Source organism: Mchenga conophoros, linkage group LG3, assembly GCF_057382185.1.
Source record: "Mchenga conophoros isolate Kocher_MC1m ecotype Shallow Benthic linkage group LG3, M_conophoros_male_GT1.1, whole genome shotgun sequence".
NCBI classification, from domain to species: Eukaryota; Metazoa; Chordata; class Actinopteri; order Cichliformes; family Cichlidae; genus Mchenga; species Mchenga conophoros.
The window spans coordinates 22,561,202-22,585,465 of record NC_140528.1 but is presented as its reverse complement, the minus strand read 5'-3'; the positions used below and the strand labels follow the sequence as shown (position 1 = coordinate 22,585,465).

General features: G+C 40.7%; 2 protein-coding genes across 3 annotated transcripts in view; both read left to right on the top strand.

The window, feature by feature from the left end:
* LOC146577711 (NACHT, LRR and PYD domains-containing protein 12-like) overlaps positions 1-24,264 on the top strand; it is a 179,747-nt gene that overhangs the window by 144,039 nt on the left and 11,444 nt on the right. The window lies entirely within an intron of this gene.
* Positions 16,407-18,530, top strand: LOC146577712 (protein NLRC3-like). 2 transcript variants are annotated; one of them, XM_085268329.1, is made up of 2 exons: positions 16,407-16,614; positions 16,756-18,530. In XM_085268329.1, exons 1-2 carry the CDS (start codon positions 16,407-16,409, stop codon positions 18,528-18,530), a joined length of 1,983 nt encoding a protein of 660 aa, XP_085124455.1. The 2 variants fall into 2 exon arrangements, with proteins under 2 accessions (XP_085124455.1, XP_085124456.1); XM_085268330.1 differs by having other exon boundaries at positions 16,497-16,621; positions 16,733-18,530.

Below are 24,264 nucleotides of genomic sequence, written 5' to 3'. Positions count from 1 at the left end.
TTCAACTACCAGCTTGACCGCTCATCACTCTTTTCTACCTCAAAACGACCAGTTACACATGTCTGCATGAATTCTGCACGCACGTTTGCACTACAAGCTGCACACAAACACGTGCGCACATCCATGATTTACTCCAAACCTAACTTAACCTTCGGCGCTTTTTAACTTTCAACCCCTTCAGTGGAAACATTGGGAGAAGTTTGCCAATGTGGTATTATAATATTATTTTATGCCACGTTAGACCCCTAATTGAAGATTGTGAATTATTATGTAGTTTTAGTTTGCATTATTCTCCTGAATTAGAAGAAGGTGATAACTATTGCATTTGTTAAACTGATTTGCATTACATTAGACTGCTGATTTATTGTGAATGAATGATATTGTTTCATGATGCATGATGTACAAAATATTAAAAAAATTCAGCTATATATGTTGATGCATGCTTTTATTACCAGTCGCATTGATTGCTGTAACGCCCTGCTCTCTGGTCTCCCCAAAAAGAATATATCACCCTTACAACTTTTACAAAACTGCAGCTCGTGTGCTGACGAAGACCAGAGGGTGGGCCCACAGTACACCGGTTTTAGAATCGCTGCATTGGCTCCCCGTGTATTTCAGGATCGATTTTAAAGTTCTTTTATTGGTTTTTAAATGTCTTAATGGTCTGCTTCTCTCAATGACTATCGCCCTGTAGCCCTCACCTCAGTAGTGATGAAGTGCTTTGAACGCCTGGTCAGAGACTTCATCATTTCTTCACTACCAGACACACTGGACCCACTACAGTTCGCTTACCGTCCAAATCGTTCCACAGACGATGCCATCTCTCATCTCCTCCACACATCACTCACTCACTTGGACACTAGAAGGGGGAATTATGTTAAAATGCTCTTCATAGACTACAGCTCTGCATTTAACACCATAATTCCCTCCACACTCACCACCAAGCTGGAGCATCTGGGACTCAGCTATGTGTCAGTGGATCTCCAACTTCCTAACTGGCAGACCACAGGCAGTAAGGATGGGCGGACATGTCTCAGCCTCCACCACTCTCAGCACTGGAGCCCCCCAGGGGTGTGTTCTGGGCCCCCTGCTGTACTCTCTGTACACATATGACTGCGTGGCCACTACCAGCTCCACCACCATCATCAAGTTTGCTGACGACACCGTCGTGGTGGGCCTGATCTCTGATAACAACGAGACGGCCTACCTGAAGGAGATTAGGAATCTGGAGAACTGGTGCCAGAGGAACAACCTCCTTCTAAACGTCAGTAAGACAAAGGAGCTGATAGTGGACTTCAGCACTAAGCAGGAGAGGAACTACCAGACCCCCGTCATCAACGAGTGCCCAGTGGAGAGAGTGGACAGCTTCAAATACCTCGGAGTTCACATCACGCAGGACCTGTCATGGTCCTGTCACATCAACATCATGGTGAAAAAGGCCCGACAGCGTCTCTACCACCTCAGACGCTTGAGAGACTTCCAACTGCCCTCCAAGGTGCTCAGGAACTTTTACTCATGCACCATAGAGAGCATCCTGACGGGAAACATCTTAACCTGGTTCGGGAACAGCACCATGCAGGACAGACGAGCTCTACAGAGGGTTGTGCGGGCAGCTGAGCGCACCATCCGCTCCGAGCTCCCTGACCTGCACTCAATCTACAGCAGGCGGTGCTGGACCAAGGCCAGGAAGATCGTGAAGGACCTCAGCCATCCCAACAACAGACTGTTCTCTCTGCTGAGGTCAGGAAAGCGATTCCGCTCCCTGAAGACCAACACAGAGAGACTGAGGAGGAGCTTCTTCCCGCAGGCGATACGGTCTCTCAATCACACCACCACACAGTACTGACCCACACATATGGTTCTTACACACACACTGGACTTTCTGGACATTGTTTTCACTTCATCACTTAAATCACTTTAAGCATATTTGCACTGCACAAGACATAATGTGGATTGCACAACACTGGTCACTATATTCTTCATTTCCAGTTAATACTTGTACAGCTGCTGTTATTGTGTATATATTTATTTATTTATATTTCTTCATACATTCTTATATAGTTCTATATTGTGTATTTTGTTGTACAGTTATTTTATTTTCAACTTTAATTTATATATTTTATCTTATTCTCCCAGTTAAATTTACCCTTCATTCTAATTTGTGTTGTACAGTTATTTCATTTTTAACCTTAATTTATATCTTATTCCCTCCTAGTTAAATTTACCCTTTTTAATTTTTCCTATTTATTTCCTATTTATTTCCTTTTTTTTTTTCTTTAGGTCACGAGCAGTTGTCCAAGCATTTCACTGCATATCGTACTGTGTATGACTGTGTGCGTGAAAAATAAAATTTGAATTTGAATTTGATTTGGGCCGTCTTATCTCTCAGATCTGCTTTTACCATACGAACCCTCGCGGACCTTGAGGTCCTCTGGTACTGGCCTTTTGACTGTTCCCAAAGACAGCACACATACTCACGGAGAGGCAGCTTTTCAGGGGTATGGTCCTCGTCTGTGGAACAGCCTGCCGGAGGAGCTCAGGGCCGCAGAGAACGTACATGTTTTTAAGAACAGGCTCAAGACCACCTTTTTAATTTATCTTTCACCTAACGTTTATTTATTTTATGCTTATTTATTCTATCCTGTTATTCTATTTATTAATTTAGGTTTTACCTAATATTTATTGATTTTATTCTTACTCATTTTTTATCTTCTTACTATTTCTATTGTATCCCGTTCTTATTTACTTTATCTTTTTACCCTGTATATATCCTATTGTGACATATCTCCAGTGTTTCTCTGCACCGGGGCTGTGATCGACCGTGGCTGCTGGGGCTCTGGGGGTCCTCTCAGCCTGGCTGGGGGGGGATATGGGTGCATTCATGATTGTTTATGTTAATGAGAGTGTGGGGGGTTAGTTGGAGGGCGGGGTGGGGTGCTTTTAACCATGTAAAGCACTTTGTGCTACTTTTTTTGTATGAAAAGTGCTTTATAAATAAAGATTGATTGATTGATTAATTTCCCAGCTTTGGTCATTATATACAGTATTTTGGAGACAGAGAGTTACAGACTCTCTCCCAGACCACGGACTCATAATACAAGTCAGAGCTTTATAAAAAAAAAAAAGTTGTGTTTTCTAAATTGGAGTTCAAGTTATTTGTACTTCCAATAGTGTTAACATACTACACAGGTCATGAACAAGATTTCTTTTACATTTTCATTGTAAATGGGCTGAAGCAGTTCATTAAAAGTAGTCTAACATAAATATAAACGCTGTAATTTGATTATTTTAATAAACCATGAAACTTGGATGGATTCGATGCCGGCGTGACCACAGTGCACACGTCTGCTGTCGCTCACAGTGGTCCAAGGAACCGCTCAGGGAGTTTGTGTGTTCGCTCAGACACCTGAAAAATTAGAGGGAACATTGGGCCTCTGACATTCAATACCCAGTTATTAAAATGTTAAGTGTAAATCATCCCCAGCCCACAATAGCAGCTGAATTTACTACGATTTCAGATCTTTTTACACGTCAATAAGAAACCACCGATGTGTAAAACAGGCTGACAACAGAATGACGTAAACCACACTGCTGCAACTGTGCAGCTCTCAGGTTTTATTTATTGTTTCTCTGTGTGGCCAGCAGGGGTCACACAGGCCTAAAGGGTCACCTGGCCTGTAAATAAACAGGGCCAATAAAAAAAATCACAAGAATAATACAAAACTTTCAGCCAGTTTATCTTAATACATTAACTTATTCTTGTGTACACAGTAATTCATAAATAAATAATGTATATTATCAATAAAGATTGATCTAAACAGTTTAACTGCTATGTGCAGATAAAGGTTGCATAGCTTTAAAACATTTGCTATCCAGCAAATATCAGTCAAACTCAACACAAAAGGAAACACAACAATCGTTCAAATTGTTTGGACCGGTGATCCAAATCAACTGGCGTTGGTCAAACAGATGTGTGGTAGACTTACTTTGAAGGAGCTGCTACCGACAAACCAGCAAATAAACACCAAATATTTCATCTGTGACATTTGTGAGGTTTCCTCAAACACACTCCGTCAGTCTTGTTGCTGTTGAACGACAAACTATTTAAAAATGTCGCGGGTTTACCTGGTCATATTCTCATTCACGGAGCGCTCGCCAAAACAAAAGCAAACCATTAACACCACGCCGATGCTGTTCACAGGACAGCAAGAGTAACGATCAGGAGCATCTGGTCTTCGTTATCGTTCCCCTCGTACGTGTTATTACTGCGATTTCAGCGTTTTCGCTTCACAACTAAAGTGTGCAGTTTACTTTGTGTGCACTCAAATGGAGTCAAGTCAATTAGCGCCACCTGTGGTCAAGTGCCATAGCCTACAGCCAGATGAACTTGTGACACACATCTGAGCCACATTTGAATTCCTGTTTCATGCACAATACATTTGTAACTTTTAATTTTTTCTGTTTTTGTGTCTTGCAAATAAACCTTTAAACTGATTGAAATGATGTTATGTATTTATTTTTGGCCTTTATCTACGGTGGCCCTGAGAGGCCAAACGGACTGCAACTTAAGAAAACACCAGCAATAAAAAAAAAACGCTGCAAAAGCACAAAAAACACAACTGAAATAGGAAAAAAGAAAACACAAATACAAAAAACGAAAACACAAATAGGAAAAAAGAAAACAGAAGTGTTTCTGGGGAGACAATAGTAATTAGTAATAAACAGAGCCAGTGTGACTAAGTGGAGCTTGTGAGAGTGAGTGGATTGAAGAAAGTGAGGGACTCAGATGTGTCAGTTGGTTTGTCTTTGTTTGTGAGTGTGGAGGAGAGATTGGGTTGGTTTTAAAGCTAAGTTAAGAATATTCTGAATTTCAATTCAGTTTTATTTACATAGCACCAAATCACAACAACAGTCGCCTCAAGGCGCTTTATATTGTACAGTTTAATTTCCAAAACTTGCATATGATCTTCAGTTTGCAGCTGGACTATCACATAGCAGCTGGAGCAGTCTCACATGGAGGCCAGTCCACTGCTGCCACCTGTGGCCAAGTGCCATAGCCTACTACTAGATGAACTTGTGACACACATCTGCAGTAGAGGCTGAGTGGCTGCTCTCACACCTGGAGCATCCAAATCGACCCACAAACACGCTGAAAGATGCAATGCCATCAATGTGGATTGTCAAGACTGAGAGACCTCTTCCCTCTGACCCCTCCCCAAACCCTCAAACCCTCCTACCCACCTCGACATACAAACTCTGTGTGGCTTCACGTGTTCTGTTGATGTTTACATGATCGAAATAACTTGAACACAAACACAAACAAACAAAGAGGAAGACCGCACCGGAAGGAAACAACTACAAGTCCCAGCATCCTCTGTGTTTAGGGAGCAGCAGTGAAAGTGAAAGTATTGAGCCTCCGTTCAGAGCAGCAGGAGGAGGAAGGTGGAGCTGAGGCAGGTGAGTGTTAACATGAATATGTTTCTTCTTATGACATAAAATAATTCCACGCTGTTCGTGTCTGTGGGTGAAATGTGAGGCCGGTCGGCTCCTCTGAGCGCTGGTTTCCTGTAAGTAGAGAGGAAGTGAGTTTAGCTGAGCCTCCGTTTAGTGTGAGAGAGCAGGAGGAGAGTGAGAGCTGTGCTGAGGCAGGGTGAGTGTTAACACCGCTCTGACATTACTGTGTCTCTGTGGCGGGAACAACAGGCTCCGTCAGTGGAGGCAAAAATAATCAGACTTTGGTTTTTCAAAGGAAACAACTTTATGTCGGAAGTTCCCGCACGCTCATTGGATAACGATGTGTCAATCTCGAGCTATTAGCCAATGAGCGTGCGGATTCACAGAAAGACCCGCCTTTATCACGGGACTTTAAAAACTACAATGGCGACAGAAACTCCGTGAGTGGAGTTCAGGGTGACGTTATGAAACTGTGACGTTTGAGCCACTTCCTGTTCTCAGTCCCAGCGTCCTGATCACCGAGGTTTCTGTTGCTCTGATATCTGATATTGATTATATTGGTAAACAGGCTGTAGCATAAACATCAAACACAGCTGAAGCAGTTTTTGGATGGTTGGCTTCAAATGATCCGTCGGTTTGAAAAGTAAAAACAATTAAAAAAAAGGTGAAGCTGATGCAGGGTGAGTGTTAACACCAGGACTTTAGAGGGAAGAAGAGTCACAGCTCAGCATGTTGTTGACGGGTTGTTGTTCAGTCGGGGGAAGACATCTGAATCATTGCAGGGGGAATGGCTTTCACAACTTTAATGAATTTACTCTGAGTACATGATATGCCATAATTATCTATGAGTTTGTTATATGTTAACACATTTCCGTCATTGTCTAAAAGGTGTAAAACCGTCCAAATGCCATGATCCATCCAATCCTTATAAAAGATGGATTTTCTTTTATCGTATACATCTGTTGTTCCAAATCGAATTTGTATGTGGAGAAAAAATATGCTTGTGTATCATTTTCCAGTACTGGAGAACCTGTTTGTGAAAATTGGATAATTTAATTTGGAAATTTCAAAGTCGCACTTTATAAGAAATTCAATGCCACCCAGCTTCTCCAAAATTACTTTGGGGAAATAAAACCAAATAACGTTTGAATTATTTATGAAAGATTGCAACCATTTGAGTTTGATGGAACCATCATTGCTTCAAAATCAATCGCATTCAAACCTCCTTCTTCAAATGACTTCACTATATCATTCTTCCTAACATAATGTTGCTTGTTTCTCCAAATGTAATTGAAATTAATTTGATTTATATTATTGATTAGACTATTGGAAACATATAAACATTGTGATGGATAAATCAATCCAGAGATACCTTCTGTTTTAGTAAGCAAGACGCGTCCAAAGATGGAGAGGTGTCTTTGTAGCCTGTAATCTTTTTGATTTCTGGGTAATTTGCTCAAAATTGAGATTTTCTCTATTATTTGTGTTCTTTGACATTATAATACCCAAATATTTAATGTCAGTTTTAACAGCTATGTTAAGAGAGCTACTAGGTCACAATCACGAATAGTTAATAATTCTCATTTTCTAATATTCAGGTACAAACCAGAAGCCTTTGAGAAAATTGAAATTTCATTCATGTTCTATAAAAACTGACGATTCCTCGTCTAACATTAAAGCGTTTAGATGTTCCAAAAGGTAAAGAAACAGAACTATTGAGTCAGAGTATAATAAAGAAATTAAATCTATGAAGTTTTGTTTACCAAAACCAAAATAGGGTAGAGCTTTTAAAATAAAAGGATGTTCGACCGTATCAAATGCCTTATAAAAGTCTAAAAAAAGAATCACACCATCATCTTCAATTAAGTGATTAGAATCCAGTAGATCTACAACCAATCTAATATTATTGGTCGTAGATTATCGATTAGTCTTTTATCTTTACCAGGTTTGGGAATAAGGGAGATAAGACCCTGTTTCATTGTCGTTGCTAACATTTCATTACTAATGATTTCAGTAATAGTTTTGAAGAAAAGTTCTTTTATTTCTTTCCAGAAGAATTTATAAAAGATTGCAGTCAAGCCATCCTGACCAGGAGCTTTGTCATTTTCAGTTTGTTTAAGGCTTGATCTCAGTCATCCAGTGATATATCAGAATCACAAATTTCTCTGAATGCAGAATCGATTTTTGGAGTATAAGGTTCAATCTGATCACAAAAAGTTAATGAATCAGCAATTAAATATTTTGAGGAGAATAAATTTGAGTAAAATTTATGTTTTTCTTCCGCTACAGTCTTATGATTTGTGCATTCCTCCCCATTTATGATTAATGTATTAATAGATTTCTTTTCTTGCCTCCGTTTCTCCAAATTGTATAAATATGAAGCACTTTTTCAGCTTCTTCTATCCATTTTGCACGAGCTCTAATGTAAGCTCCATGAGCCTTTTTCTTGTATAGATCATCTAATTGAGTAAAGACAACAGGGATTTCTTATCAGCCTCTGACATAAAATGTCTATTACAATAGTTATTTATATCGTAAAGTAATTTACTTTCAAATTCCTTCTGTTGTCTACTTTTCATTTTACTAAACGTAATTGAAAATTCTCTAACTTTAAATGAAAAAATTCCCATCTATGTATGTAATTGCCAATTGTTACGTTGTTGTAAATGTTATGGAGGAGCTCTTTAACTATCTTAACATACCCGTCATCAATTAATAGATCTGCATTAAATTTCCAGTAATCTTTTTTAAACTGCGTTTTATTTTCAGGGTTAAGTTTAAAAGTAATAATACTGTGATCTGTCAACGGGGCTGCTGAGATGGAAACATGTGAAACATCTATATAGTAAAGTCGACCCAACCACAGTATGGAATATCAGGAGTGCCATAATGAATTAATTAAATGCACCATTAAATAATAAATTAAATGTGACAATAATTAATTAAAATTTGAAATAATTAATTAAAATGGGAAATAAATAATTAAATAAACATTTTTTGACACATTTAATTAATTAATTATTTCACGTTTTAATTAATTATTGCCACATTTAAATAATTATTTAATGGTGTATTTAATTAATTCATTTTGGCACAGTTGACTCCTTCAGGTCTCACCATAAATTTATTTTATGTGTCAACCTCACCCATCAAACCCAGGGGGCGGGGTTAATGCTGATCGAGTCAGAACCATTGCTTTGGCCTGGTGGCCATTGTTTTTAGAAGGCGTTACTGCACACCAACAGCTGCCATGTGGAAACTAACAGAACTGAACTTTGAAAAACCCTGTTTGTGTTTGTGTGTGGGATGGACTCAAGCGCAGACAAGGCAGCTAGAATACAGTTCCGTTTTTTACTATACAACACCAGGTGCAAATATATACAAGTGAGATGGCAGGGGGAATCCAGGGCACAGGGAAATCCGGGAAAGGAGCTCTTCACACACGAGGGACTTCATAAAAAACACAGCACACCAAGGGTTCCAGGGAAACGGAATTCCTGTTTACAGACAACAAGTGATTAATCCAAAGGGTCAGCGATACGAAAAGGCAACAAGAGACTAGTACTCCGGAGCTTACTACCGAGGTTACTCAATAGTCCAGCGACGAGATGTTTCCAGCCTCTGCCTTAAGTAGTGGATGAGTTTAGGCGATGAGCCACAGATGTGTGATTAACTTCAGGTGCAAGGGCCAGGGGCGGGAGCCCGCAATGAGCTCCGCCCTGGCGAGACACAGCTAGCGTGAGAGAGGTAGATGTAAACAAGAAACATATGTAGCCAACCTGAGTCAGCCGGGCAGACACGGGGACCATGACAGTTTGTGTCTCACCAAATACCGTTTTAATATTTTTTAGCCGAGAATGTAGCAGTTTAATCTTCAGATGTCTGGTCGGTTTGTCAAGATACAGCTTTTTTGCAAAAGTGCTTCGATGATTTCGGAGATGTCTGCCCAGCCCAGTCTCACGGCAAAGCGTGGGACAGACCCGCTCGCCTCGCAAGCAATCGAGCTGCTATTACCACCGACAAAGCGCAGGCCGGTACACAGCTGTAATAACCCCCGCTGCACACTGACTTCATTTACAGAGGTTATATTTATCGTGTTTTTATTTCCTGATGTTCGTATGTGTCATACGTGTTCCAGTCGCCAATTCTGAATTATAACTAACATTAAAAACATGTTTAAGGAGGAGAGAGAGCAAAAAGATTCGATTAACATCTGATGTTTGGGTTTTTGTTCAATAATCAGCGTGACCTGATAAACACATAAAAGAAATAACGTTGGTGTTTCCGTCATGTAGTAACTGTTAGGTTTAACTGTACAAAGGTGGTTCGACACTATGAAACACACACAGACTTCATGATGTTCGCCTCATTTTTTTATTGTGAATATTAATCATGAAGGTAAACGGCCCTGTACACCACGGAGCGAGGTCAGCATGTCCACCATATCTTCAGCTCTCTGAGTTAACCCATCAAACTAATCTAACGCTCATCTACGAATAATTCACGGCTCATATCAATATGATTTTACAGAAAATCATCCTTATTACTGCCAACTACTCCAGATACCATCAAATGTTAAAGGAAAATATGAGGATGAGTGTCTGTGAGCTGAGAAGGACGTGAAGCGAGCAGTTTATCCCAGAGCTGAAGCTGCTCTGTGTGCAGAGATGAGCTCAGATTCCTGCTGTGATTGATCAACAGTCACAGAAATGTAGACTTGTAGTTATTACTGCAGTATGGTCACAGCAGATACTGATAAACATGTATTATGAGGATGGATGATCAAGTTTCTCACTCTCTCCTTTAAATCTCAGTTTTTTCTTCTTCACAGTTTATCTGTTAATTTATTAATGAATAACACTGAAAGAGTTTCTGTTATATTTCCCCTTGAACATCAGCTTATTAGGGCGGCATTAGGAAATAGCCCCCCTCCAAAGAATGAATAAATGAATGATGATAATAATAAAATGATTCAAAAGCAGAGCTCAGAGTGGTAGAATGGTCAAACATGGATCCACGGGTGGTTCAACTGCATTTGGTGACGTGACCAAAGCAAATCTTTCAAATAATCCCACCATCAACGGGATGTTGTCTCCTTTACTACGGTTACTTTACTTGGTCGCCGTGTGAATTTCTTTGAAATGAACCAAATTCTTTTATTTGTTGGTTGTTGCATATTTAACCTCTACAGTCAGGAAAGGAGGAGATGAGGCCTCAACAATGTTGGGTTGTAGCTGTGGTTCAGGTTAGAGTGAGTGTCCATGGAATAAATGTAAGTCAGTGAACTGGAAACATGACTGTGTTCAAACTTTGTTTTCCTTTTTATAATGAGTCTAATCAAAGGTGGACAGAAGTATCTCCACTGTGACTTTTCTGTGTCACCATCAGAGCTTCTGCACAGTGTTTCTGGGGCAGATAACATTGCAGCATTATGGAGACATTATGGAGACAAAAAGAAAAGCGTCTGGACTTCTTTAAGTTAAACTTAAAGAAGTCCAGACGCTTTTCTTGGACTGTTGGTTTCAGTGTTGAGTCTCATTCACACACTCCCTCAGACTCTTCACACACACTGATTTGCTGACATAAACACACTCCTGTGTGCTCTCTTGGCTTCACACACACACTGAGGACCATCTACAGACTGTGAGCTCCGTCTTCTTTGTCTTTGGAGCCGAACTCTGACAAAGTTAGGAACAAAACTTTCTCCAGCGTGTGAACTTTCCTCCTAGACTCAGTCTGAGCAGTCAGACCACATATTTCTAAAGCAGCACATGAAGGTGTGGCTCACACACACACAGGTGAAGGAAACAGCTGCAGTATTAAAAACTGCTTCACTGTCTACAAATATATGAACTGAATGTTTCTTTCAGGCTGTAAAAACCTTATTTATCCTCCATTACAGTCCTGCATTCAGAGCATTACTTCTGTTATATTAGTACATGTATTTTATTCTGATGAACACATGAAACTCTGAGCTGGATTGAATCCATTGAATCAGAGTCCAGGACTCAGACTAAACATACTGAATGTGTCCTGAGCTCGGCCGCTGTTCCACAGTAACTGCTGTCAGAGTCACTGTTACTGAGTTAGCTTAGCTAGCAGAGCAGCTAGCAGTTAGAGTATGAACTCTGTAAGCAGTCAGCTCAGTCCTGGACATGGTTACTGACATAAAGCTGCTCTCTGCAGCCATGTTTGACCTGCTGCTTTGTAGGACTACAGTAATGGAGGATTTGGAGGCTGAACTGGGCTCTGTGACACTTTTTGTAGTGAACTGATGAAAGCTGCGTCTCAGATGGATGTTAGTCCAACACATCAGACACGACCTCTGCAGCTCTCAGTTGATGTGCACGTGAATGATTTGTGTTTCCTCTGCAGGTGAAGGTAGAAAGTGTGTGTGAGCTGATGTGAACTGAGCAGCATGGATCAGTGTGAGGACAGAGAGGAGGGAGTCCCTCCCTCTAAAAGCACTCTGTGTGGGGAACATGAGAGCCAGACCAAAGCTCAGAGGTGAGATGACCATCTCTAACTGTCCATGACTCTTCTCCATGTCACAGCTCAGCACTCACATCACTGCTCCATCATTATTCACACTCATACCTCTGTGTGTGTTGTTTTAAAGCCCAGAGCTGTGGGGCGTACCAGGCTCAGCTGGACATAACCCTGAAACTAATCCAGAGCCTGGACCTGAACCCAGCTGTGTTTCCTTAAAGAGCAACATGTCGAAGGGTGTTATTGTAAACTTTAACAAAAGACTGTTATGTGACAAAGAGTAAGTACATTATTTTTATGAGATTGTTCATCATGTCTTTAATTTAATATTTCCAGTTTTTCCTTCCTGTCTCATGAAGCTGTGACATTTATTGTTTTTCTTTTAGGATCAATAAGAGGCCAGAATCTCCTGGACCTGAACCCAGCTGTGTTTCCTTAAAGAGCAACGACTCGAAGGATGCTGTTATAAACTTTAAAGGCTGTTCTTCTGCTGCTGAGAGGTAATGTGTGTCTAGATGTTGTTCCTGACTCTGTATTTCTGAATAAATCCTCATGTTTAATATCAGCTCAGCTCTTTTTCACACACATTTCTATGTTGGTGTGTGAAGCGGTGTGTGTTGGAGTGTTTCCACAAACACAGCAGTCAGAGTGGAAAGAGTGGATGTTGTAGGAGGTGTTTGTGTAGTGAAGAGGCTGAGTGGCTGTAGGACTCCAGCTGCTCCAGCAGGTGTCTCCTTTGTGCTTTGCTTCAAACACAGTGTAGGGAGGAGCTTCCACTCAGGTGTTTCAGGTGTTGCTGGATGGAGGAGGACAAATAGTTTTTCCCTTCAGTGACACTTCAGCAGCTCAATGTTCTGGGAGATGTTTGTCTTTATGAAGGTTTATGAATTCTTGTTCTTACTTTGGTTAAACTGAGCAACACATTTTCCATCTAACATTTAAAGTAAATTTCCAGGTGAATAAAAGATCTGCAGCTGCAGCCTCTGTGATGTTTCACAGTCTGAAAGTAACAAATTCAACCAGAGTTCAAACAAAGGCTTAATATACGTGTGTGTTTGATATAATGCCAACAAGTACAAACAGGTGTTCTTACAGGTCTTAATCACAGAGCTCTGATAAGTCTGGTGACTTTCACACTCAGCAATTTTGCTGCCTTTTATTTTATATTGGCCTTTTTAAAGCCCTTCAAAGTCTCCCACATTCATACAGAGCTTTTAACACCAAACTCCTTTACAGTCCTTCTCCTCTCACACACGATCACACGACTGATTTGTCTGCAGCAGCTGTGTTACTGCTAGTATTTTATTATGTGTGCAATCTCCTCATATTGTTCCTGTGGTTTAGTTTGACTTCCTTCTGCAAACTCAGCTGCTCTGTTGCTGATACACGTCTCCATGAATATGATTGATCAGATGCTGCCAACACCATGTGTTTCATGTGAGCGCTCAGCTGAAACCCTGGGTTGACTTATCGAGTTAATAACAAGCTTCACGTGACTGTGAATGCTAAAGTGAATCCAGATAAAGGAAAGAGACCCTGCTAATGTTGGACTCACTTCTTAGTGTAGATCCCAGGAGGAAGTTCAACATAGCCATTCTTTGTGCTAGCTCGACCAAACCTGAGACCACAGTGCAGGATAATGATTATCATCTGTCTCTGTCAAGGACATTTAAAATCCACAAATAACAAACATAATTATATTTGATCATTAAAAATGATGATTAAACAAAGTGTCAAACATACTTAAGTAGAAGGACTGATGTTTGTGTTAAAATACCCTCTTAAAGCTGAAATAATGATTCAACTTCTTTACTCAAGTAAAGGTAAAAGAGTCCAGGCTCTGAAATGTACTCACAGTATTAAAGTAAAAACGCCATCTTTGAAGGAAATTTCTGCCAGTTTTTGTGCAAAGTTACCTGAATTTCTACCTCCAACATTAATATGAGAAAATTATCTGAACTTTTATTCTAATGAATTTAATCAGCTTGAACATTTTGTAGCACAAAAGTAGAAAAAACTCAAAGGGAATCAAAAATAGCTCCGTTTGCTGTTGCCTGCATTGTAGATGGGCGGCTTTGCCTCAACACCTAAACAGGAAAATGAGTTTAGTCAAGTATTAAAGTGGGATTGAAGAGGTGAGGAAACCAGAGATCAGGTGTTGTGGTGCAGCATTAAGATAAGATGGGGCCTGATTATTTAAGACCTTGTATGTGAGGAGCAGTCAATGAAGGGAAGCCAAAACAGGAGAAATCTGCTCTCTTTCTAGTCCCTGTCAGGAATCTTGCTGCAGCATTTTGGATTAGCTGAAGGCTTTTCACTGAGTTTTTAGGACATCCTGATAATAATGAATTACAGTCGTCCAGCCTGGAAGTAATAAATGCATGAACTAGTTTTTCAGCGTCACTCTTTTTAGCATTTTTTAACAACAAGCTTCTGTCTATTAGGGCTCTTGTCTCGCCGACTGCTGCCTCGGATCCGAGTCTTTCTCCTGTGTGCTCAGCTGTCTTAGAGCAGTTTGATCCCGTCTCCCTTAATGACTTGACTGCGGTAGTTTGTAAGCTAAGATCATCACACTGCCCCTCTGATTGTCTCCCCCCAACTACTCTTTCAAGGATTGTCAGGTTGGAGATTGGCCTATAATTAGCTAAGACAGCTGGGTCTAGGGATGCTTTTTAAGTAAAGGTTTAACTACAGCCAGCTAGGGATGGGTACCGTTTAGATTTGAAAACCTGCTAAATCAGAATCAGTTGCTGATGACGGCTTTTTTCTTTTCCATCAATCACGTATAATCTTAACTCAAAGTGAACATAGACTTGATTGCTCAGATCAGCCAATTCAAAATGCTAATTCAATCAACTCTGAGTTCATGGCTAGACTCAGTTTGTTGGCCCTGCACCTTAAAACTATTCCCTGTTTGTCTCTCGTGTTTTTTGGATATTGTTTTCACATCTTATGTCACGGCTAGCGGGGCGAGCCATGTTGAATTTAATAAAGGACCCAAGATGCCGACACTGCTGTGAAGTGAGTGAGCTTTATTGAAACGGTGAAGTGCAGTGGAGATGGCCTGTGCAGAAGCTAAGATAACCTCTACTGAAAAAACTACAAAACTAACCTGAAACCTTAAACGGAGACACGGGGAGACAACACAGACGAACCAGCAACAAGCAGGAGAAAACAAAGGGCTCATATACACAAAAGAGCCATCAGGGAATGAGAAAAGGGAGACACAGCAGGATTCATTGGACATAACCAGACAAGGGGAAGCAAAAGTAGACACACTAACATAGGACATGGCACTGTCAAAATAAAACAGGAAGTGAACAGAGACACAATACTAACACAGTACAGAGGGAACACAGAAACCAAAACCTCAGAACTAGAAAATCTTAATCAGAATGAAATTGTAACAAAAGACAAGAACAATCAAAACAAAACCACTGAGTCCACAGACTCGGGACATACATCGGCTCAAACTGTGGTCATAAATATTTTGTACTTGTAAATCAGACTGTGTAGTTGTGAACTGAGTTTTGTAACATTGTAAAACAAAATATCTGGAAAGTTCATGTTTTTGCGTTCATTGATTTGTGTGTGTAAAAATGTAATAAATGTAAGAAACATTAGAACTACTTTTGCTGACACAAAGTTTGGCGAGCACTGCAAGTTGTCCCTTTAAACCAGTCACTGATATAAAGAGAGCACCTTGTTCCAGGGCATCTGAGCATGCAGGGAAAGCTTTATGCAGGAGATGGTAAGAGCTGTTGGGACTAAAGAAACTGAGCAGAAAACTACAGACATCTGGAAACTGAGTTGTTAATTCTCAGTGGGATCAGCAGGACTAGCAAAGCTCCACCATGACAGTCATCTGATTGACTGAACCCATCCAAACATCACTTCATGGACCTTTAGCTTGTGTCTGTGTGTGGACAGACATAACATGAGCTAATTATACATTACTCCTCCACAGAGTGGACCAGCAGAGAGCAGAGGTTTCCACTGGTCAGTCTGCACAGCAGCATCAAACACACCTGGACTCTGTGGTTATGGTTTGTAGTACTACGTTTACATTTGTTCTTTTCAGTCACCTCTATGCTGCACTTTGTGGACCAGAGGATTGTCAGTGTGTCCAACATAAATCAGAGTTTGGGCTCCATGATTTCAGTCAGATTGGGGTGACTGTAGCTCAGGAGGGGAGCAGGTCAGCTACTAGTTAGGTTTGTGAATCAAACCCTGGCTGGCAAATGTACTGGGTAACGTAGTAAACCCAAGCTGCCCTCTGATGCATCCATCAGAGTGTGAAAGAAAGTATTTAAGCATAGAACAATGTGCTTGGTTGAATGAGGCATGTTGTATAAATGCTTTGTGTGCACAGAGTATCAAAGAGAGCTATATAAGAACCAGTCCATTTACCACTGGGTAATTCATATAGTCTTCTTTTCCAGCGGCTGGAGGACAACATCACCATGTTTGTGAAGAACGAGCTGAAGAAGATCCAGAAGCTTCTGAGTCCAGATCACCCAGAAACTTTAAAGAGCCAGATGGAGGATGAGGAGATGTTTGAAGGAGAGGATGAAGATGAAAGAAAGAGCTGCAGAGAAGCATTTCTGAAGATCACACTCCACTTCTTGAGGAGACTTAAGCAGCATGAGATGGCTGACCATCTGCAGAGCAGTAAGAGAATTTCTCTAAAGACTGAATATTGATCTTTCCTAATAGCTCAAGAAATGGACCAATAGACATTCATCCTTTCAGGGTACTGAAAGGCTATGATATTTATTATATAATATTTTTTTCTGAATTTCTTACCTTCAGAAATATTTGCTCCACTCCGTAAACGAGAACTTAAAGCCCAACTGAAGAAGAAGTTCCAGTGTGTGTTTGAGGGCATCGCTAAAGCAGGAAGCCCAACCCTCCTGAATCAGATCTACACAGAGCTCTACATCACAGAGGGAGGGACTGCAGAGGTCAATGATGAACATGAGGTCAGACAGATTGAAACAGCATCCAGGAAACCAGACAGACCAGAAACAACAATCAGACAAGAAGACATCTTTAAAGCCTCACCAGGAAGAGACGAACCAATCAGAACAGTGCTGACAAAGGGAGTGGCTGGCATTGGGAAAACAGTCTTAACACAGAAATACAGCCTGGACTGGGCTGAAGACAAAGCCAACCAGGACATCCAGTTCATATTTCCATTCACTTTCAGAGAGCTGAATGTGCTGAAAGAGGAAAAGTTCAGCTTGGTGGAACTTGTTCATCACTTCTTTAATCAAACTAACGAATCAGGAATCTGCAGGCTTGAAGACTTCCAGGTTGTGTTCATACTTGATGGTCTGGATGAGTGTCGACTTAATTTGGACTTCAAGAAAACTAAAATCCTGACTGAAACAAGAAAGTCCACCTCATTGGATGAGCTGCTGACAAACCTCATCAGAGGGAACCTGCTCCCTTCTGCTCGCCTTTGGATAACAACACGACCTGCAGCAGCCAATCAGATCCCTCCTCAGTGTGTCGACATGGTGACAGAGGTCAGAGGGTTCACTGACCCACAGAAGGAGGAGTACTTCAGGAAGAGATTCAGAGATGAGGAGCAGGCCAGCAGGATCATCTCCCACATCAAGAAAGCTCGAAGCCTCCACATCATGTGTCACATCCCAGTCTTCTGCTGGATCACTGCTACAGTTCTGGAGGATGTGCTGGAAACCAGAGAGGGAGGAGAGCTGCCCAACACCCTGACTGAGATGTACATCCACTTCCTGGTGGTTCAGGCCAAAGTCAAGAGGATCAAATATGATGGAGGAGCTGAGACAGATCCACACTGGAGTCCAGAGAGCAGGAAGATGATTGAGTCACTGGGAAAACTGGCTTTTGATCAGCTGCAGAAAGGAAACCTGATCTTCTATGAACCAGACCTGACAGAGTGTGGCATCGATATCAGAGCAGCCTCAGTGTACTCAGGAGTGTTCACACAGATCTTTAAAGAGGAGAAACAACTGTACCAGAACAAGGTGTTCTGCTTTGTTCATCTCAGTGTTCAGGAGTTTCTGGCTGCTCTTCATGTCCACCTGACCTTCATCAACTCTGGACTCAATCAGCTGGAAAAACAACAAACAAGCTCTCAGACAGAGAAATACTTCTACCAGTGTGCTGTGAACAAGGCCTTACAGAGCCCCAATGGACACCTGGACTTGTTCCTTCGTTTTCTCTTGGGTCTGAAGACTAATCAAACTCGTTTGCAAGGCCTCATGACACAAACAGGAAGTAGCTCACAGACCAATCAAGAAGCAGTTCAGTACATCAAGGAGAAGCTCAGTGAGAATCTGTCTGCAGAGAAAAGCATCAATCTGTTTCACTGTCTGAATGAACTGAATGATCGTTCTCTAGTGGAGGAGATCCAACAGTCCCTGAGTTCAGGACGTCTCTCCACAGATAAACTGTCTCCTGCTCAGTGGTCAGCTCTGGTCTTCATCTTACTGTCATCAGAAAAAGATCTGGATGTGTTTGACCTGAAGAAATACTTTGCTTCAGAGGAGGCTCTTCTGAGGCTGCTGCCAGTGGTCAAAGTCTCTAAAAAAGCTCTGTAAGTTATAAAGTTTTTATTATTTAATTTGGTTGGTATGTTATGGAAAACACACTGCATCAACTTCTGTTTTGTTTTTGTCAAAATCACTGTAATATAATCACTGTACCTTTATATACATGTGACTTGTATTAATGCTGCTGCCCTCTTGTGGCTAAAGTGTAATTATGTTCTTGTTATTAGGGAGGATTTGAGAGTAACATGCCAAGTGAGTCAGCACCTTCACTTTAGCTTAAAAAATCCAAATTCTTATGTCATCAGTTATAGTTGCATGTATTCATTATCATAACTTAACCTTTAATATTGATGTCTTAAAATTATTTTGAGTAAACTAATGTTAAGGTTCAAATATTGGGGAAGGAGAGTACAAACAACCATGGTCCAGAACTTGGTCAAACGATTTTAATGAAATACACGCGTGGGAAGACCAGCTCCGTTCGCAGACCGGGCTGATCTCCGACTTAATCAAAGCATAAACAGATATTTTATACCATCAGGGCTTGAATTTAATGACGCCCCCTCATACGTCACAAACAGAATATATGCATACGTCAAATCAAAACCACAATGACTTTTAACACAGTTTAAAAGAACATTATCTCCTATCTTCATGGCAGGTACTTCCTGTCACTGCCGGATGCTCGCTTATCATCGTGACACATCAGCAGCAGTTCTGCGACAAACTGCTCTTTTGCAACCCCGAGCAAAACATGATTAAACTTCCACCTATAAATGATTCTCTTTAACTAAGTGTGTGTCTCGTCCTTAAAGGCTCCTCAAAATAACCTGCACTTAGACTCTGCTTTCGGTTTCAGTTCTGCAAAAGGCACACTCTTCAAACCTGCAACTTCCTGTCAGCCTGCAACTTAGTCTTTCTGAAAGACACACACTGTTTAAACATCTGAATGCAGTATCAATTCTGTAGATTATATTATTAATGCAATGGTAATGATGATGATTATTAACAATAGCAGCAAAATATCTCTCCAATCTCAATACTCCCTCTCTCGACCTCTGGAACACCAGAGGTCACAATACATTGTGTTGGGTCACTCCTCGGCCCACTCAGCTGCTTCCATGTCCATCCATGGCATCATGGACATCGGGGTCACCACTCCCGCTCTGACCCTCTCTAGCCGTCCTCTGGCTCAGCAAATCAGACAACCTCATGTCATCTAAGTGGTCCAGTAATAAACACCAGCTCCCCCTCGAGAACACTCCATGCATAAGATTAGGTTTTTTCTGCGTCCCTCTCTTGTGGTCCATCATGCCTCGGGCCTCCAGGATCCTCACCCCCCTGTGGTCGCCGAGATCTTCTGTAAAGCAAACAAAACACCTTTTCCTGCACCTCCCTAACTTATCATCTTTGGGACTCTTTAATCAAAAGCCTGATCCTAATTATCTTCTTGACTTATTGACTTGTATTTATATATATTCTTCAACGTTACTCATCATTTTAAAACTCTTAAAACGCTGCTTTCACGTCCCTGCATGCGTTTCCTGTCGCTTGCCTTATCTAATCATCAACATCCTGTACACAGAAGTCTCGCTGCTGCAAGGCCTCCACTCTGACCTAGAATCTCCTTTCACAAGAAAATCATTATAAGCGCCTATTCTACTAAAAGATCCAAAAAAAAACAACCACTTTAATCAATTACGTTTAAACATATAAGCAATTACTCCTGCATACATTTTATCACAGCTAAACGCTGCCTTGAAACAACTCCTGTGTGTTAACACTAACTTCATTTTAAAACTCACATTTCCTATGTTATAACCTGTTTTTGGTACAGCCTTTTTATTTCATCTTGCTCCTTTGATGTAACAATACCTTCTCATTCTAGTTTATCAGACTTAACCAAAATATATGCTTTCCTTCCTTTGGTCCTTCTCTAAAGCAAGAAACTCCTATTCAGTTCCTCTTTTCTGTCACTTGTTACAGGGCCAGCTCAAGTTCAGTTAAACGCTAAATTAATTTGAGGCCTTTTGCCTGGAATCAATACTGTCATGTGTGTTTATGGACTCTGTGTCTGTAAGCATGTGCAATCCTTCAATAACTCATATCATCCTCACAGTAGATTGGCTAATCATAGCGCTAGCCAAAGGCTCGTGACCCACAAGAGACGAATTGAGCCACAACTCCCTTAAAGGCACAAAATGCAATATGTATAAAAAGTCATTTCTACGTATAAGCTCTCCCCTTTATCCTAAAAATAAATCTATGTAATATCTGTATGTGTGTCTTCTATTCATTAATGTAATTGTCAGTTATTTTCTCTCTTTATTTTACCTTCTTTTTGTTTACCTCTTTGTTTGTGACGTGGACATCCCTAAACCATCCTGAGTTCCGGCTTCAATTTCAACCCAATTGTACCCTCTATTCTCGCAGTCGAACTCGTCTGGGCTTCACCTTCCCACTGGCCCCTGTGCCCTTCTCTTAGTGTCCTTTGTTGTCTTGTGATCCCCAGCAAACACAGTCTGTTTCTTCTCTGTTTCTTCTCCGTTGCTCTTTTCAGTATTTTCCTTTTAGATTAAATCCCAGCCTGGCAAAATATCCCATTCAGTGTCTTTAAACAGTTATGTCACACTGTTCTTACCAGCCTGCAGTTCACCGTGCATTTTCCATCACGTGCTTTTCTTCCATGCTGCTGCTGGTATCGTCAGTGTAGTTTCAGTTGCACTGTCTTTTGCCTGCTGTTAATTCTTGAAGTCCACGATGTTCTGTCGGTCTTCATCAGGAGATTAACTGTCCTATGAGCTTCTTCTCAGGATCGGGACAAGTGGGAGGTCAAGCTGTAAAATTTTAAGCCAAAATCTGGCCTGTTTTCCTCCCAATTCTGTTAATCAATGATTTTGTACTCAAGATTCTAGGTTGAAAGAAGTCCACCTGTATTGACACACTAAAGCATACAATTAATATCCTTTTCATTTCTTTTCTTAAAACCTCCATTTGCTTCATCTGCCTGGAGTTTAACTCGTATGTTTCTCTCTCTGTGTGCTCACTTGTCACAGTCAGTTCCTTTTATGGGCATGCAACGTTCCTGTCACACACACCATTTCCTGTCAACCTTGCAGCTGCTCAGAACCATATTTTCTGTTTCTATCTCTCCTGTTTTGTTTTTTTTACAGGCTAATAAAACTCTTGTTTTACTAAGTCTTGATCTAAAACAATTCACCCTTATTTCACGCACACACTTCTAAATATACTAAATTCTTTGCGTTTGTCAGATCGTCTCACACACACACCGCCTTTTCTCTCACACTTCCACTTCTGCACTCACTCTACTATCAACTTTCATAGTGTTATTATTATTTATTATTTTGTACAAATCACACCCAATCACTCAAAACCTGCTACTCACAGCATTCACACACTTAAACTGTGACAAGAGTTGAGGAATATACTCACAACACGCTTTCCTAAGAGTATTTCAGACATGCCTTTCATAATCAGAAAGAGCAAGTCAAAGAAAACAATTGAAACCTCTATTAATTCTCACAGCACACACATAGAATAGAAAAAATAAAACACACCAGCATTTATTGCTGATGAGAGGTTACTCCTAAAAGTAATATGTTAGTCTTAAATATATACAGTGCACTCACTATATTTATATATCAAAACTCAGTCAATTACTATACATCCACTACGGCAACTCAAAACTTTATTTATAGCCCTCTAATGAACATAAATGGCGTCTTAAACACACACTCAACAATGTTTGCAGCAGTATTTGTAAAACCAACTGTGGTTTAAACAGTTCACTGCTGACTAATTTGCATTTTCACACTCACACACACACAGTCTAAAAATAGCTCCAGCACTGCCTCAGACTCCTTTCACACAGAGATCTCTTATTTTATATTACAAAGACGTCTTATATTTACAACCACTGTCACATCTGGCAGCTTTAGCGCCTAAACAATTTCGACAAATTTAAGTTAACGGTCCAACCGATAAAGTCCAACTTTTTTGTGATCAATTAACCAGTATCTGTCCAACAGTTTCTGGCCTCATCTCTAAAATCCCTAACTCAATTTAAAAGCGTCAACCAACCCAAACTTTGCCTGAAGCTCTATTTTTGGCATTTCACAGCCAAGGCTTACCCCGAAGTTTTAAGTTAAAGTTACACGCCCGAAGTCCAACTTCTGCTGGCCAAAAAAGCGCAGACTACCGTTCCAAACGGTAAGGAGACTCTAACTCCTAGTTATTCTGGAGTGCCCCAAGCTCCACAGTGACCAACTGACTATCCCTCTTCGAGGACAATGCCTAAGCGTCCTTGGCATTGGCAAGCGTTACCTCTGAGCACTGTGCTTCCTATCAGTCCAACTGACGTTCTTGAATAATTTATAATACTTTGGAACAACAGTAAAACAGCCAAAAAAGTGTAAGACTGAAGCAGGTCCAACCTTATAACCAATACGGGCTCCACCCCAAACAATAACCAAATTCCCTAATATACTAAAATCACTCAGCAGTCCAACTGCTTTCCACGGTCCAACCGTATTAAATCCTTTAGCGGTCCAACCGCATTCAATCATTTTTAGCAGTCCAACTGCATTAAATCCTCAGTACTGTCATGAGATTCTCATCAAAATCAAAGCAGACATTCCCCAGTAATTTCAGTGAGTAGACTTTAATTTGTAATGTCCAATTTGGCACACTTTGGAAATAATTCAACAGGTAGTGCCTTACCTTTGGATAAGCGGCTTAGAACAACAATGAGAAAAAGAGAGCTGATTATTAGCTCATCAAAACACAAAACAAAATCACAATGAATTATCAGTTAATTTCATTTAAAATAATTCATTAAGTATTTATGTACAATTCAAATTAGTTAATTACATATTTTGTTGGTTTGTTTTCTATTTTAATTATTTTACTGACACATTTAATGAATTATTTAATGATGTATTTATTTAATTCACGTTGCTACTCCTGGCCCTGCATCGCTGTTCATAAATACATTTTATTTGTCAGCTTCACCCATCAAAGTCAGGGGGCGGGGTTAATGCTGATCAAGTCAACACCATTGCTTTGGTCTGGTGGGCGTTCTTTTAGTGGGCTTTTCTCAATACTAAGTAGGCCTACACACCAGGGTTTGGACATGTGTGGACCCAAACTATACTTTTACCCTTTTTTGTGTGTCACCAAATACACTTTAATATTTTCTAGACAAGAATGTAGTGGCGTAATCTTTAACCTCTTTTGGCTCCAAACAGAAGTGACAGACTTGAGCAGGGTTCATTTAAAGGCTGACAGAAGTGGAGTGGTGACGGGGAGATGTTTGACAGGACAGTGTTTCAGCCTCCACAGGTTCATGTTGTGCTCCATCAGTCAGTGAAGATGAAGTCAGTGCTGATGAGGCTGTAGAGTGTGTGAGGGATGTGAATGAGGATGATGAAGATCTGATGATAGCAGATAAAAACAGGCTGCAGAGACTTTGAGCCATACAGGGCACACAGTGTGTGTACAGAACAGCTGAAATCATTATGGAGGCCTCACTGGAATATGGAAGCATCACAGTACAGCTTCAGTGAAGCATTAAAGTCTCTGATATGAGATGAGAAATGAAGCAGCCAGAGCTTTTTCATGAGTGGAAACCCACTGTGACTGTGAGCTGCTGCTACAGCCTCCAGATTAGCCAGCAGCTCATCCTGCTCAACATTTTCTCACCAACTTTAATGGAAGTGTGATGTTTTCAGCTGGAGTGATGGTCAGGGTGGCCTCCCTCTCC